At 32.2% G+C, this 16,982-nt stretch overlaps 1 protein-coding gene across 1 annotated transcript in view; it reads left to right on the top strand.

Annotated features, from left to right (window-relative positions):
* LOC143083458 (uncharacterized) overlaps positions 1–16,606 on the top strand; it is a 30,953-nt gene extending 14,347 nt beyond the window's left edge. Inside the window, exons 7-10 of the mRNA XM_076259712.1 lie at positions 3,673–3,746; positions 4,522–4,716; positions 5,471–5,741; positions 14,883–16,606. Coding sequence (XP_076115827.1) covers positions 3,673–3,746; positions 4,522–4,716; positions 5,471–5,741; positions 14,883–16,225 — 1,883 coding nt within the window. The 3' untranslated portion in view covers positions 16,226–16,606. The remainder of the gene's footprint in view (positions 1–3,672; positions 3,747–4,521; positions 4,717–5,470; positions 5,742–14,882) is intronic.
* The last annotated feature ends 376 nt before the right edge of the window (positions 16,607–16,982 follow it).

Raw genomic sequence — 16,982 nt, 5'->3', positions numbered from 1 at the left:
CAGTCTGATGTATAAAAGGTTCTATTGATGCCTTTTTTACCACTTTAATTTTCTTACTTTCACTTTTGTTGAAAAAAACCAGCATACTATTGAATGCATGTTTAACAAGTGCTTTCTGGTGAGGCTTAAAATAAAATATTGTTTGTTTGCCCTTTACCGACCGACCCTATAAATTTGTTCCACCTTAAAATCTTTTATTTGTATTTACCAGCAAGATTTTTTTTTATTTTATTTTCCCTTTCCTACAAAAAATCTTATATTTGTTTTTCCAGCTCAAAACTTTTTTATCGGAATCCTTAGGTTTTATCTTTCCTGTATTAGGTCTAGTCCGTTTTGTATCACTTGAGCGTTTGACATGAACACTTGTTCAAAGCATTTGTTTGAAATCGATGTTGAAAGCTTTGAAATCATGATATGACGAACATTACTCTGTCTTTAGACTTGAAGCGTAGGTTTCATTTATAAAAAAGTTTGTCCAATACAAAATTATCAACGCCTGTACAAAATATTTTGTAAACGGACGTTTTATCCAATGTAGGGATGGCCTTTGGTGATCCGTTGATCAGGATGATTATGTTTACAATGCCTTCGACCAGCATTGATATATTATTTATATCTGACATGAACCAAAGGTTGGTAAAGTGGAGAATATTTGGCAGTAAAATCGCCAAGTTTTTCCATACAGATCATTTATAAATGTGATGTAAAATACATGACAATTGAGTTTCAAGTCTTGTATAATTTTTACAGAAACCCAGGCACACACAAAAATTTAAACACTCTAGGGACTTGTCTACTAGTTATGTATGTCTGCCTGGACATATTTAACCAGGACAAAGTTATCTCTTACAGAAAACCTTTAGGTTGAGGTAAGCGTACAAGGTATGTAGTACAGAATATTAGTATAAGTTAAAACTCTAAAAAGTTTCATGCATATAAACGTTGAAAATATGCCACACAGCCCTAAATTTTGATATTTAAAAATAAAATAGTAGTGCACTGTCAGGGGCATTACTTTAACAAGTATCATTTAAAATTACCTAAACAAGTAATGTTGAAAACGAGGCTATTTTGAATATTACTTGTATAAGTAACTTTTCTAAATATTATTTTTATAGGTGTTCAACTATACAGATTTTACTAGCTTTAACAAATTTTCACGGTCATCTGGTTATTTTTCCCACGAAATATAAAATCTAATCTTTCTGACACACTTATTTTTTATATTGACGCATTTGGGTCAAAGATTGGTCTGTTGGGACTATTAAAATATCATTTTCCTCAAAAATCTTCAAGGTAGACAGAAATAAATAGATAGAAACTTGTGAATTAATATTAAAAAACTTGAAGTTATTTATAATTTTTAACCCAAAACAATTACATATGTTCCTAAAATAAGTGTTATTACAAAGTCTATCAAAGATGTATAAAATAACTTTATTCAAGTAATATTTTTGTCATTATTTTTTAAAGTAACCCTTTATCTCTATACTCCTCTAAAATCTAATGAATTCTACATTTTATGATATAAAATGTTGAAATTTAAAATAACTTTAAAACAAAAATTACCTATATAAGTAACTAAAAAGAATTACTTGTTTAAGTATTTGCCCCTGACTGGTGCATATGAATTAATTTCACATTCTACATGATAATTTCTTTTTCAAAACTTCCTGGGACTTTATGCTAATAGTCCCAGAAACTTATTTACAAAAGCATACTTAAACAAAAGCAATACTGACAAAAATGACATCATGAAGGGTCGGAAAAGGGCAAACAAACAATATTTTAATTTAGGCCTGACTTTATGCAACTCTTGCGTAGATTTTACCCCTTAGTGTAGTGTAGTAAAATTGGCTTGTACTTCTTAGTTCAAAGATCTGTGCTTTAGTTCCATTCCGTTCCAAACCAGAATGAGAATCTTCCTAATTATTATTTCAACTAATAATCTTCAAATAGACCTGTTTCAAGGTTACTGTAAAACTTGACATTAAAAAGGAAATTTAAAAAAAAAACATCAAGTTTACAACAGATGGTTACACTATACTTTGACCTATATTACTTTATAAATTGTGACTTGGATGAAGAGTTGTTTCATTGGCACTCGTATCACAATATAGTCCAGTCAAACTAAGATTTAACCTCGCACTAATTGCAACAGAAAGTGTTTTAGTTCTAATCTATAGCATTATGCCCTTTATATACACAGAAAAAAGTCCCATAAAATCTAACTTGAGGAAAACTCAAAATCAGCATTTTTAATTTCCTATGGAAATTAACATTGGAAGGGGAGATAACTCTTACAAAAATTAGTCTTTTTTGGTCAGTTTTTGGTTGCTTTTCTTGAAATTTATGAAAGGTATGATACTTTGATGGGGTTATAAGTTTGTATTTGACTAAATTATATAATCTTCTGCTCATGAAATGTACAAAACTGAAGTGTTGTGGGTAGTTTTCTTTTTTTCATGTATTTTTCATTAAAGAAATTGCAAATTTGAAATTATTTGACCATTTAAAAAAAAATAATGTGAAAATTTGGTATTGTTTATATCTGTATAATATATTTTTTCAGGACCTTACTTATCTAAAGAAACTTTAAACCACAAAAAGAAGAATACATGCTTAATTATTTTTATTAAATTTGAGATTCTTTACCTCGACATGTTGAAAATTTCAATAAATGGTCAACTAATGAATTACGAAATCTAGATTACAGCTTGATTAAAGATATGAAAACACCTTTAGAGTTGTTTGTTATTCTCTAAAGACTGCTAAAAAATGAAGAATCAATACATTCTGATGAAAAGAAGCTGTAAAGTTTTAATATTGTATCAATTTTTATTGATATTTCTGCCTTTTTTGCAAGAGTTATCTCCCTTTTCAATGCAAATCTCCATAGGAATTTTAAATGGTGATTTTTTTTAGTCTTTCTCAAGTTAGATTTTATGGGACTTTTTTCTGTGTATATTTAGGGTATAATGCTAAAGATTAAAACTTTAAAATCTTCTGTTGCAATTACTTTTGGGTAAGGGTCAAATTTATGCTAGATTGACTGGACTAATAATAAACCTACTGATATGATGTTCCAACTGCTGGACAAAATTGCCCACATGTATGGAAACCACACGTAATTTGAAATTTTATTCTTTCTTAACCCTAAGACTGCTATGCGCAACTATTGTCGTTCCAATAAAAAAGTCTGCTACTCCTATGCGTGACTATATAAAATAGAAGATGTGGTATGATTGCCAATGAGACAACTATCCACAAAAGACCAAAATGACACAAACATTAACAGCTATAGGTCACTGTATGGCCTAATCAACAATGAGCAAAGCCCATACCGCATAGTCAGCTATAAAAGGCCCCAATAAGACCATGTAAAACAATTCAAACGAGAAAACTTACATTTTTCCGTCGTTTTCTGTAACTTGTTTGTTTACACAATTATCATGGAATGGGCGGAGTCAATATTCAAAATTGCCCACATGTATGGAAACCACACATAATATGAAATTTTATTCTTTTTTTTAATGCTAAGGCAAATGAAACCACACAAAACAAATTAAATTAAATGCCTCCCATCCCATCAATGTGGGACCAAACCATAGTACACTTACACAGCGAAGAAATTTCAATACTCTATTACTATGATATCAATTCTTGTTGCAGATTGTGAAGATTGTGAGAGAGAATATGAAGGAGACTGTCCTGTTCACCCTTGTATTCATATATATGATTCTAAGGTAGTTTAAATGTTTAAGATTTTCAAACTGATGTTTTTTGGGTTGAAAATTTGCTATTTTTGGGCTAAAAGTTGAATTTAAGATTTTCAATTAGCTTGATGTTTAAAATTAGCAAATGGGATTTCTTTTCTGACAAAAAATTATCGAAACATCAACAAAACTGCATTCATGGTGTTAGTGAATAGAATAAAGTCAAAAATATCTAGAGACAAGTTTTGAATATATGAAGATCTTCCACTTATGTCACAATAGCTAGGACGCCATTTTCTCAAGAGTATTTTCTGTTATTGATGAAAGTCTTAATGAATTTAAATAATTTTTATATATACAAAAATATTTTTTCTTTGTCTTATGTAGGTATAATGTTTGAAACAATTTAACAGTAAAAAATATAACCATTCTTAAATAATATAACTCAAAGCTCTTGACAAATTGTTCATGTTTCAAGCAAGGATACTTAAAAGAGCAAGAAAAAAATTCAAGAATAATTTATAAAGACACATACCTGCCAACTTTTCAAAATGCCCATGGCGTGCAAGATGGCTGGCATAGTCCTAAAAAACCTTCAAGGAGGCCTGCAAATACATTTTAATGTTGTTTTTTAGCTTCTTTGTACTTTTATAAGCCTAATGTCATTGTAAAAGTAATTGTTTTGTTTAAATTATGGACAAAATTGCTCTTTCAAAATTTCAATTTGGGAGCATCCATGGGGGAAATCCCCCGCAAATAGTGACAGTTGGCAGGTATTAGACAAAATTTTCTCTGATTAATTAAGAGCACAACAAAAATTGAAGAAAGGGCAATGGAAACAATACCAGAGGGACTGTCAGTCAGAGTATCTAGAATACCCAACGCTGGACTTGGTGTGTTTGCAGACCAAACTTTTCAACAGAGAAGTAGATTTGGACCATATGAAGGAGAAGTAACTACTGATCCAGATAAGGCCCACTCCACAGGTTATGCTTGGCAGGTTTGTTAAGTTTTTTCGATAGAGATTCTTTTAACCCTTACCATGCAGGGGCTTTAATAATACGACTGCACCCAGAGCACCGTTATTTGGCATACTTTTGGAGGTCATCAATGTAATTCCATTTAATTTGAAGTGTATGCATGTTTCCTCGATCTTGCACTATTGATTGTCATGGTTCTCACTTTAATGTTCATTCTGAGCTTAAATACAAACTTCAAAAATTGAAATCAGACAAAATTGCTTTTTCTTGAGGGGTGGGCAAACCTTCTAGGCCTTAAACAAGGAGTTATGAGGACTTAAACCTTGACAAATAGTGCAAACCTGTATATAACAACTGATAGTGTGTATTTCTAATATATGTCAAGGAAACAACTACTTCCGGTTGCAAGTCCAGCTAAAGTTCAAAATCGGAAAAAAATAGGTGTGAATTACCGTCTTTAAAATGTATCAAGTTCAGTTTCACTCCGACCTAAAAACTGTTGTGATAAATGTGTTCTGTGGGGTCCACTCTATATGTAAACTACATTCTTGAATTCATATCAACTTTAAACTTCATACACATTTTAGTTATGAACTTATACAATTAAAATAAATGCCAAAAATGGGTTTTTCCAAGATTCCAAAGAATAATCACCAAAAAAAACCCTCGTTTAATTCTGTGGAAATATTTTGGTAGAGTACAAACAAACAGAATTAATTGTGTTTTAAGGCCTATAGTAATGGTGGCCATTTTGTATTTCAATATTTATTTCAGATCTATACTGATGGAACCACCAGTCATTATATAGATGCTAATAATAAGACCAAGTCTAACTGGATGAGATATGTTAACTGTGCCAGAAACGAAGGTGAACAAAATCTAATAGCATACCAATATAAAGGACAGATATTTTATAGAAGTTTTAAAGATATAGCTCAAGGGACAGAATTACTGGTATGGTATGGACAAGACTATGGGAAGGATCTTGGCATTGATAGAGTGGATATAAAATCCCTACTTAAGCCAAGATATGTCAATGGCGAAGGTAGGAATTGTACACTGATTAGTAGAGTTATGACAATATATCTAATCTGGTTAGGATTATGGGAAAGACCTTGGCATTGATAGAGTGGATATAAAATCCCTACTTAAGCCAAGATATGTCAATGGCGAAGGTAGGAATTGTACACTGATTAGTAGAGTTATGACAATATATCTAATCTGGTTAGGATTATGGGAAGGACCTTGGCATTGATAGAGTGGATATAAAATCCCTACTTAAGCCAAGATATGTCAATGGCGAAGGTAGGAATTGTACACTGATTAGTAGAGTTATGACAATATATCTAATCTGGTTAGGATTATGGGAAAGACCTTGGCATTGATAGAGTGGATATAAAATCCCTACTTAAGCCAAGATATGTCAATGGCGAAGGTAGGAATTGTACACTGATTAGTAGAGTTATGACAATATATCTAATCTGGTTAGGATTATGGGAAGGACCTTGGCGTTGATAGAGTGGATATAAAATCCCTACTTAAGCCAAGATATGTCAATGGTGAAGGTAGGAATTGTACACTGATTAGTAGAGTTATGACAATATAGCTAATCTGGTTAGGATTATGGGAAGGACCTTGGCATTGATAGAGTGGATATAAAATCCCTACTTAAGCCAAGATATGTCAATGGTGAAGGTAGGAATTGTACATTGGGTAGTACAGTTATGACAATTATAGCTAATCTGGGAAGGACCTTTGCTTTTTGACAGAGTTCATGTGAAATTATTGTAGCTATTATGTTAAAATGTATGTGGGAGGGAAGTAAGAGAAGTTTAATTATTGAATATTGGTCCTGAGTCTTTTTTCAGTTAGTGTCTTATTACCATTATATGCAAAATTATCTAAAAAAAAGTTCTTATGGTTTTAGGGATATTTTGAACGTCTCTTCCAACCCTTCCACATTTTTAGCTCACCTGGCCTAAAAGGCCATGTGAGCTTTTCTCATCACTTGGCGTCCGTCGTCGTCTGTCGTCGTTTTTTTCAAACATCTTCTCCTCTGAAACTACTGAATGGATTTGAATGAAACTTAGCATGATTGTTCCTTAGTATATCCTGCACAAAATGTGCGCTTCCATTTTTGATCCGTCAAAAAACATGGCCGCCGTTACTTAAAATAGAACATAGGGGTCATGGCTTATATCTCAAAAAACGAAAGCATTTAGAGCAAATCTGACAAGGGGTTAAAAATGTTCATTAGGTCAAGATCTATCTGCCCTGAAATTTTCAGATGAATCAAACAAACAATTGTTGGGTTGCTGCCACTTAATTGGTAATTTTAAGGAAATTTTGCAGTTTTTGGTCATTATCTTGAATATTATTATAGATAAAGATAAACTGTAAACAGCAAAAATGATCAGCAAAGTAAGATCTACAAATAAGTTAATATGACCAAAATTGTCAATTGACCCCTTAAGGGGTTATTGTCCTTTAATGACAATTTTTCACAATTTGTTCATCATATTTGCTAACTTTAAAAAATCGTCTCCTCTGAAACTACTGAATGGATTTGGTTAAAACTTAGCATGATTGTTCCTTAGATTATCCTGCACAAAGTGTGTGCTTTGATTTTTGATCCGTCAAAAAACATGGCCGCCGTTACTTAAAATAGAACATAGGGGTCAAATGCAGTTTTTGGCTTATATCTCAAAAATGAAAGCATTTAGAGCAAATCTGACATGGGGTTAAAATTATCATTAGGTCAATATCTATCAGCCCTGAAATTTTCAGATGAATCAAACAACCAATTGTTGGGTTGCTGCCACTTAATTGGTAATTTTGAGGAAATTTTGCAGTTTTTGGTCATTATCTTGAATATTATTATAGATAAAGATAAACTGTAAACAGCAAAAATGATCAGCAAAGTAAGATCTACAAATAAGTTAATATGACCAAAATTGTCAATTGACCCCTTAAGGGGTTATTGTCCTTTAATGACAATTTTTCACAATTTGTTCATCATATTTGCTAACTTTAAAAAATCTTCTCCTCTGAAACTACTCAACTAAATTCAACCAAACTTCAACTGAATGATCAGTAGGGTGTATAAAATAAAGTTTGTGCTTTATTTTTTATTTCGTCAAAAAACATGGCCGTCATGGCTAAAAATAGATCACAGGGTAAAATACAGTTTTTGGCTTATATCTCAAAAACTCCAGCATTTAGAGCAAATAAGACAAGATGTTAAAGTATTTATTAGCTCAAGGTCTACCTGTCCTGTAATTTTCAGCCGAATTGGTTAACTGGTTTTACAGGTATTATAGATACAGATAAACTGTTAATAGCAAAAATGTTAAGCTAAGTAAGATCTACAAATAAGTCAATTTGACCAAAATTGTCAATTGACCCCTTAAGGAGTTATTGCCCTTTAAAGATTTTTTTTCACAATTTGTTCATCATGTTGACTTACTTTAAAAAATCTTCTCCTTTGAAACTGCTGTATCAATTTCAGCCAAACTTAGGCTAAATGAGTTTCAGAGTATCTAGTATAAATTTTATATTTCATTTCCTTGTATGTCAAGAAACATAGCTCCTATGGCTAAAATAGAACAGGAGAAAATGATTTTTTTTTGCTTTTGAAGAAAATAGGACGATTCAAAGAACATTTAAATAAATTGAAAAGCCAAAATAATCATTGATGAGAGATTTAACCAAAAAATTAAGGTGAGCGATTCAGGCTCTTGAGAGCCTCTTGTTATGGAGTAGCCTTCATGCACTTAGCTACGTTTACATTAAAACGCCCGGGTGTACACTTGAATTTTGATAAAAAAAATCTTTTAACCCTTTCAACGCTATACACGGCATATGCCGCGATGACGTACGCCGTTCGCCACTGCTATTCGCGGCATATGCCGCGATCCTTTTTCATTAGGACTCTTAAACCATTCGGTTTTCATTCGGGTTCTCTCTAATTTTTCCTCGTTTGAATCTAGAATATGCAAGGTCTCATTTGCGCTTGAAATCCCGACAATTTATGTAGTAAAATCATGCAGTAGAAGGAAAATAGAAGGAAAATAAAAACAAATATTTTGACAAATGCAAATGGCGGAAATCGGAAACGAAGCTGTAAATATGGAAAAATTTCAGCATTTCCTTGGCGAAACTAACAACGAGGATTAGTTAAAAGGTTTCTTGTTATCTCAATGTGTTTATAACATTAAATTTGTGTGGGAAATATGATTTGATCAATCATTACGAGACGTAGAAAAAGGGGGGAAAACAGAGGTTGACTGAATTTTTTTAGGACGGAGCTATTTATTTGTGCCTCGATTACATAAAACGTTATGTATGGTACAATACGCTACGGAATCGGGCAACTGGTGTCTTCTTTACAATATGGCAGATAAAACAACAAAATAAATGAAGACTAAAATTATTTTTTATTCAAAATTCAACACAAATGTAATAAATTACACCTTTTACCTGTTAATTACCTGAAAACGCAGGTAACCTGACAAAAATTTCAGTAAAATTATTGCCTAACATTACAGTTCATGCACTCCTGAGCATTTTTCATGCAATAACTTTCTCTGTATCTCATATAATAAAAAAAATACAGCAGCCTGAAAAGGAAAATACTGTTCTAATGAATGAACTAAAAAAAATGCAGCAGCAGCAGCCATTTTTCTATTTTTTTGTGTAGCGTTGAAAGGGTTAATCTAAAGAAAATAAAAAGAACTTGTTAGAATCACATCAGCTTTATAATTCTTTCATTTGCTTGTAATTGCGGATCAAATTGAAGTAATTTACTTTTCAGTCAAATGGTATCATATTATATAGACATGTCTATTATATATTTGCTCATTTTCAGTCAAGTTTGAATCCACTGTCAGTTATATATAGTACTCACTTTCCCTTTGTTTAAAGAAATTTATTATATCTGCCAAGATTCATTTTGTGGTATTCAGTTTTGTCGAGCCTGTGACATATTTATGACCCTAAAGTGAGGCATAGCGATCCTAAATTTCAGCGTCAATATCTAGGTTCAGTGTGATGATAAACGTTTTATTTTAGATAACAATACTTTGCCAAACCTTGGTGAAAGTTTACAAAAGTTGCACAGAAACTGTTTATGGTAAAAAATAACTGACTGAGAGCATAATATTGAAGTTAGTGTTATGGACAAAATTAATATTGACACGTACTAAAAGTTATAGTCTGGGGTTAACACTTTTTTACACAACAATTTCTTGGTCCACACTTCTTCGAAATAATGAAACTTAAGTAGAATCCAAGCATTTTTTTTTACAATTTTTGTACATTATAGATTTTCATGCAACAAATATTCCTGATCAAGAAAAAATATCTAAAGAAAGTGTTAATTTTTAAATGACTGCAAAAATTTAATTTTTTTTGGTAGTATATTGGTAGAATGTTAGTGTCGTCGTCGTCTGAAGACATTTGGTTTTAGCACTATAACTTTAGTATAAGTGAATAGAAATCTATGAAATTTTAACACAAGGTTTATGACCACAAAAGAGATTGATTTTGGGGAGTTTTGGTCCCAACAGTTTAGGATTAGGGGCCAAAAAGGCCTAAATAAGGCCACATTTAAAAGAATGTATGTTTCCCCTCCCCAGGGTCTACTCTTTGTAAACAGACCAGGCAGGCAGTTAATTTTTTTTTCCAACTGGATGTTATTGATAGTTTGACTTGTCCACTGGAGGCTACTTATCAGTTGTTAGTGCTCAATTTGAGTGTATTTATTTAGATTATCAATCCTTTTGCTTTCAAGCACTATTCAAAATATGCACATTTAGTGCATAAAACTAATGTAGCATTAAAGTGTATATTTACTACTCAGATTTGACAGTTATTAAAGCTTTTATTAATAACATATTAATACATGTATGACAAGGTGTAGATTCCAAATTGCCATAGTTGGTTGTTTGTTATACATGTATACTGTATTCAATTCCAGGATATTTACCCTGGCACAAAAATCTCGAAAATATAAAACTGGAAATAACATAAAGAAAATCAAACTTTGCAGTTATTATATATATGTATTTTATATAATAATACATTTAAAGTTTCTGACTAGAACAAAATTTCTGGTTTGAACAATAGAATACACAATGACTAGAATGAAAAGAGGCACTGAACAAACTTTTAAATCAACTGAGTGTACTAGATTAATAATTAAGAGTTTGTTTCTTTGGATTTCTTCCATAATATAGAACTGGAAATAAAAGTTTTTACATATGTACTTTATCAATTAAGTACAAGGACGTGTCAAAGGTGTAACCCATCGTGGTAAATAGATTATACAGCTTTTCAAAAACGTGCATATGGAACGACATGTTGAAGGATTTAACTACAGATGATGGTCACAACATAGATAAATTAGATGAAGTGACAGTTTCTGTGTCTGATTAGAAGGCCAACGGTGTGACTTACCGGTAATTAATCACTATCATGTTTAGTATATATATAATTTGCCCTTTACACCTACAATTTTCGGAGGGTATCACATAATACCTCGCCACTACATGTGGCGGGGTATAAAAATTGATTAAGTCCACACCTGTAAAAAATTTCGGCAGCATTTCGCCTTGGAAGTTACCATTTGAGCCCCTCCCACACCATTTTCCAGGCCAAAAGTTTGGGATGTAGATAGGAATTGAGTTGGTGTGGGGCAGGTTGATTTATAATGACATGAACCATACACCATCTCAAGCCTTCAAGAAAATAAAGAAAATTCTTACCTTAAATAATTTTAACATACTTACATCTTGTTGCTGTTTCATCAAGTTTGGAAGGCTCTTTCGAGTTTGCCTGAGTATTAGCTTTTCTCATTAGGACGTCAAATGCATTTTGTGCATTACTATTGGTCTGATTATTGTTTTTGTCATTTGAAAGTGGTGCGTCCTTTATAATGTCAAATTGGACGTATTTGAGTCTCTCGTCAAAATCATGAACAACTCTTATTTCTTCAGAAAAATCGGGCTCAAAAGTCACAGCGTTGGCCTTCTTATCAGACATAGAAACTGTCACTTCATCTAATTTATCTATGTTGTGACTAGTCCGAGATAACTCTGACGTCCAACGGCTGTTTTGCCAGACAAGCTGGGGCTGTGGGAAAACAGCCGTCGGACGTCAGAGTAATCTCGGACTATGTTGTGACCATCATCTGTAGTTAAATCCTTCAACACGTCGTTCCATGTGCACCTTTTTGAAAAACTGTATAATCTATTTACCACAATGGGTAACACCTTTGACACGTCATTGTACTTAATTCGTACAGAAGAGGACAAGGTGATATTGTCGCCCATCTTTAAGCAGACAGTTTACCCTCAATACATACCGCTAAATTGATAGATAACTGCAGAAAGTTCCGGGAAGACTTCCGGTAATATCAGAACCAATGTCAGAATGTCAGGGAGGGGGCTTATTTTTGACCTGGTCGGGGCGAGGGGAAACAAACATGTTTTTTATTTTGGCCTAAGCATTTTCTTGGGTTTTGCGCAATAACTTTAGTATTATTGAATAGAAATAAATAAATGAAATTTAAACACAAGGTTCATAGATGCCAACCATTACGATTTTTGCGTAGTTTTTCCGATTTTGCGATAAAAACTACGTTATTACGGTCAAAGTCGAATAGTTACGGATTACCAATCATCGCCATTCAATTTTGTAAAATGCGGATTTTTATCATTACTTTTCCGTCCTGGTCTGGTATTTAGAAAACGCTAATGTAATGCTTCCTGTTTCTCTGGAGTTATCAACCTATTGTTGAGTAACTAACTGACTTACTTATGAAGAGACAAACTTGCATTTTATGAAGTAGCTTTCCCCCTTTCTCTACTTCTCCTTGACAAAACAAAAATGTACGAGTCGAGAACATCTGAACAATTAATTAATGGAATACATACTACAGACAACATGTCAAAAGAAAATTTTTAGTGCACATCACTTTGCAACCACTCATCAGTAATTTTTATTGGTAAATGCACGTTTATGAATGATTACTGAAAACATTTCAAAAATACGGAAAATTTGATAGTTAGTTACTGATTGTGTCAAAAGGGGGTTGGCATCTATGAAGGTTTATGACCACAAAAGGAAGGTTGGGATTGATTTTGGGAGTTGAGGTTCCAACAGTTTAGGAATAATTAAGGGCCTAAAAGGGGCCTCAAGTAACATTTTTCTTGGTTTTTTTACCATAACTTTAGTATAAGTAAATAGAAATCTATGAAATTCAAACACAAGGATTATGACCAGACCATAAAAGAAAGGTTGGGATTGATTTTGGGAGTTTTGGTCCCAACAGTTTAGGAATAAGGAGCCCAAAGAGTCCAAAATTTCATAAAAAATTGAATTATTGGGGTTCTTTGATATGCTGAATCTAACTGTGTGTGTAGATTCTTAATTTTTTGTCCCGTTTTCAAATAGGTCTACATTAAGATCCAAAGGGTCCAAAATTAAACGTAGTTTGATTTTAACAAAAATAGAATTTTTGGGGTTCTTTGATATGCTGAATAAAAAAATATGATGAGATTTTTTATTATTGGGCCAGTTTTCATCCACAGAACCCTTTACAATATCTAATATTACTATTGCACCTGAACATTGCGAAGGTTTATAGATTATCGTTGTTTTTCTCTCGAGATTGATTTTCTCGCTTGAGCTGGTCACAGCAAAATCGAGAAAAACAATTAAGTCAAGAAGACCAATGATAATCTGTTTATCCCTATTTTACCTATGACGATGTTGTCAATTTCGTGGCAATTTCATTAGCAACGCCACCTGTGGTGGCTCCATAGTTTTTAGCGATAATTCCCCATCTCAAGGGAGTAGTAAGATATGAAAATCATCACAAAAAAATCAAAGGAAAAATGCACAAAGTAGCGATAAAAATTATTACATGTACATTTTTCGAAATTTGGACATAAAAAGTGAGTTTTTGTTGGTTGAGTGCTTTACCCCCACGACTCTTTTAAAACAAAGTTTAAAGTTACTGGTTTTGACTTTTTATCTGAATTCATTGACCATTATATTTCAAATTAACAAAATGAATAATTTAACATAACAAATAAACCATTTAGATTCTAAAGTATGTTGCTTCTGATGAGTTTTTAATGACATTATCTCGATAACTCGTTTGCATCCCGGGGCTCCGCTCCCCTTGCCAAGGTTTAGGTGTACACTTAAAAATGACCTAGCTATGCCACTGGCCTTGACGTTTTTCTAGCTTCCAGTTATTGTTACATGCAATCTGCAATTAAAAGGTTTTAAATATTTATTTGATTCATAAACCATCATGGATTTTTACCGAACTTGGAAAGAAGCTTCTTACAGTATGTATAGAGTAAAATTGAAAATATTTTTTTTCCATTTTTGTTGAGCCTGCAAAATTAGGCTAGACTCTGGGTTCTGTGGAACTCTTGCAAAGCTTTAAATAAAAAAAAATGCTAAGTCTGGTGCTTACGTTCTCAAACTTCAGCTTGCTTCAACCTCATGAATCCTGCATCTGTTTGTGGAAGTCGACTCATACATAGATATTTTACAAGCAGGGCATCTGTTGGCTAATGGACACAGTCTCCATTTATTTATGCTGTGAATATTTTCATTTTTTTTTAAGCTAAGGCCGTAGTTTTTTTATTTTTAGTTTTACGAACCCTCCTACCCTAATTTTTGCCAAATAGGAAAAAAAATAAAATTAAAAATGTTGATTTTTAATTTTTTTTTCTCCTCCGACCCAGTGTTTTTCATGCAAAAAAAAATAAATTTTATTTCATAACTGCATGAAAGAATCTAAATTTATGCTCTTGGTGATTTAGTAAGTTGTTGCACATTGATTTTCAATTCAAACCTTGTCAAGAAAAAAAAACTAGTTGTTACACTAGTAGAAAATCTCCTGGTGAAATAAAAAAAAAATAATTTGATATTGACGGTTGGTATTAAAAAAAAAAATCAGCAGCAGCAGCAGTTTTTTTTTTTTTTTTTTTTCGTCCTCCTACCCATTGGTTTTGTCAAAAAATTTCGTAAAACTAAAAATATAATAACTATGGCCTAAAAGTCAGTACATTTCGGAGAGCAATGAACTTATAAAAAATGTACTGTATATTAATTTGCATTCAAATGCTATTAAATAATAATTATTATCTGAATTGTTTCTTTCTAGCTATCTATGGATGTCCTCTGTGTAAAGTATGCTTCAGTAGTGATCGTTTTATGTCAAATCATCTGAAGCATCGTCATGGAACTAAACTGGAATGGATGCTAAATGATATTTTGAAGGGAGATAAGTCTATATTACATCATACAACACATAGAAATGAGGAAAATATTAGGGGATTAAAAATATCTTCTAAAGAACCTGAAACATTGTTAAAAGAAGAGCTTCCACATCTAACTGGAGATCCATTGTGTTGTTGTAATACATGTAGTAAAGGCTGCTCATCTAGGCAAGACTTGGAGATACATATGAAATGTCACACCCAAATTTTTACATGTAAATTGTGTTCACAACAGTGCAAAAGTGATATACAACTAGATTTACACATGAGAATACACACTGGTGATAAACCTTATAAATGTGATGTATGTGGTAAAGGGTTTAGTCGGAATGGTGACTTACGGACCCACATGAGAACACACACTGGTGATAAACCTTATAAATGTGATGTATGTTGTAAAGGGTTTAGTGAGTTTGGTAACTTACAGAAACACATTAGAACACACACTGGAGATAAACCTTATAAATGTGATGTATGTTGTAAAGGGTTTAGTGAGTTTGGTAACTTACAGAAACACATTAGAACACACACTGGAGATAAACCTTATAAATGTGATTTATGTGGTAATGGCTTTAGTCAGACTAGTAGCTTGCTAAGACACATTAGAACACACACTGGTGATAAACCTCATAAATGTGATGTATGTGGTAAAGGGTTTAGTCAGAATGGTGACTTACAGAAACACATGAGAACACACACTGGAGATAAACCTTATAAATGTGATGTATGTGGTAAAGGGTTTAGTGATTTTGGTAACTTACAAAAACACATTAGAACACACACTGGTGATAAACCTTATAAATGTGATGTATGTGGTAAAGGCTTTAGTCTGAGTAGTAACTTACAGGTACACATGAGAACACACACAGGTGATCAACCTTATAAATGTGATGAATGTGGTAAAGGGTTTTGTGTAAGTAGTAACTTACAGAAACACATGAGAAAACATACTGGAGATAAACCTTATAAATGTGATGTATGTGGTAATGGGTTTAGTCAGAATTGTGACTTACAGAAACACATTAGAACACACACTGGAGATAAACCTTATAAATGTGATGTATGTGGTAAAGGGTTTAGTCAGAATGGTGACTTACAGAAACATATTAGAACACACACTGGAGATAAACCTTATAAATGTGATGTATGTGGTAAAGGGTTTAGTCAGAATTGTGACTTACAGAAACACATTAGAACACACACTGGAGATGAACCTTTAAAAGTGTGATGTATGTTGTAAAGGGTTTAGTGACAGCAGTGCCTATATAAGACACAAAAGAACACATGTACACACTGGAGATAAACCTTATATATAAATGAAATGTATGTGGTAAAGGGTTTAGCCAGATCAGTTGTAGCATACAGGGACCCATACATGTACTGGTGATAAACCTAATGAATAAACATTGTATAACATGTATAATTTAAAGGGTTTTCAATCAGCTTGTAGATATATAACATGAAATCTGACTTTGTTAAGTATCCTTGAAGAAAGTGATGTTGTTGACGATAATTGATGCATTTTATAATTTTATATTTATTTATATATTAAGAATATTAGATGAGGTATTTTGTGATAATTAATATGACAATATATTTTATTTATTTATTTTGTTATCATTTATACAATATTTTATAAATTAAGACATCACTTTATTGAATGCATGTTATCATAAAAATCTAAATATCAACATTTTAATTTATTTCAAAATATTCATGATATTTGTTCATGGTTAAGATAAAAAATAAAAAATGGAAATGGTAAATGTGTCAAAAAAGACAACAACCCATCCAAAGCGCACAAAAGAATATTTCTGAAAAGTTTAAAATACATATTGATAAAATTATCTAAAACCAAAAGTGACATTCCAGGAACTAGGTGTTTTAGCAATAAAATTGTTTCAATAACATAATTTCCTTTCTTTGTTTGTATTGAAATCAAGAATTTTCAAATGTTATAAACTTTTATAAAATGCAAAAGTCCT

This window comes from Mytilus galloprovincialis, chromosome 7 (assembly GCF_965363235.1).
Source record: "Mytilus galloprovincialis chromosome 7, xbMytGall1.hap1.1, whole genome shotgun sequence".
NCBI classification, from domain to species: domain Eukaryota; kingdom Metazoa; phylum Mollusca; class Bivalvia; order Mytilida; family Mytilidae; genus Mytilus; species Mytilus galloprovincialis.
The sequence above is the reverse complement of the archived record's forward strand: the minus strand, read 5'-3'. Positions and strand labels throughout refer to the sequence as shown.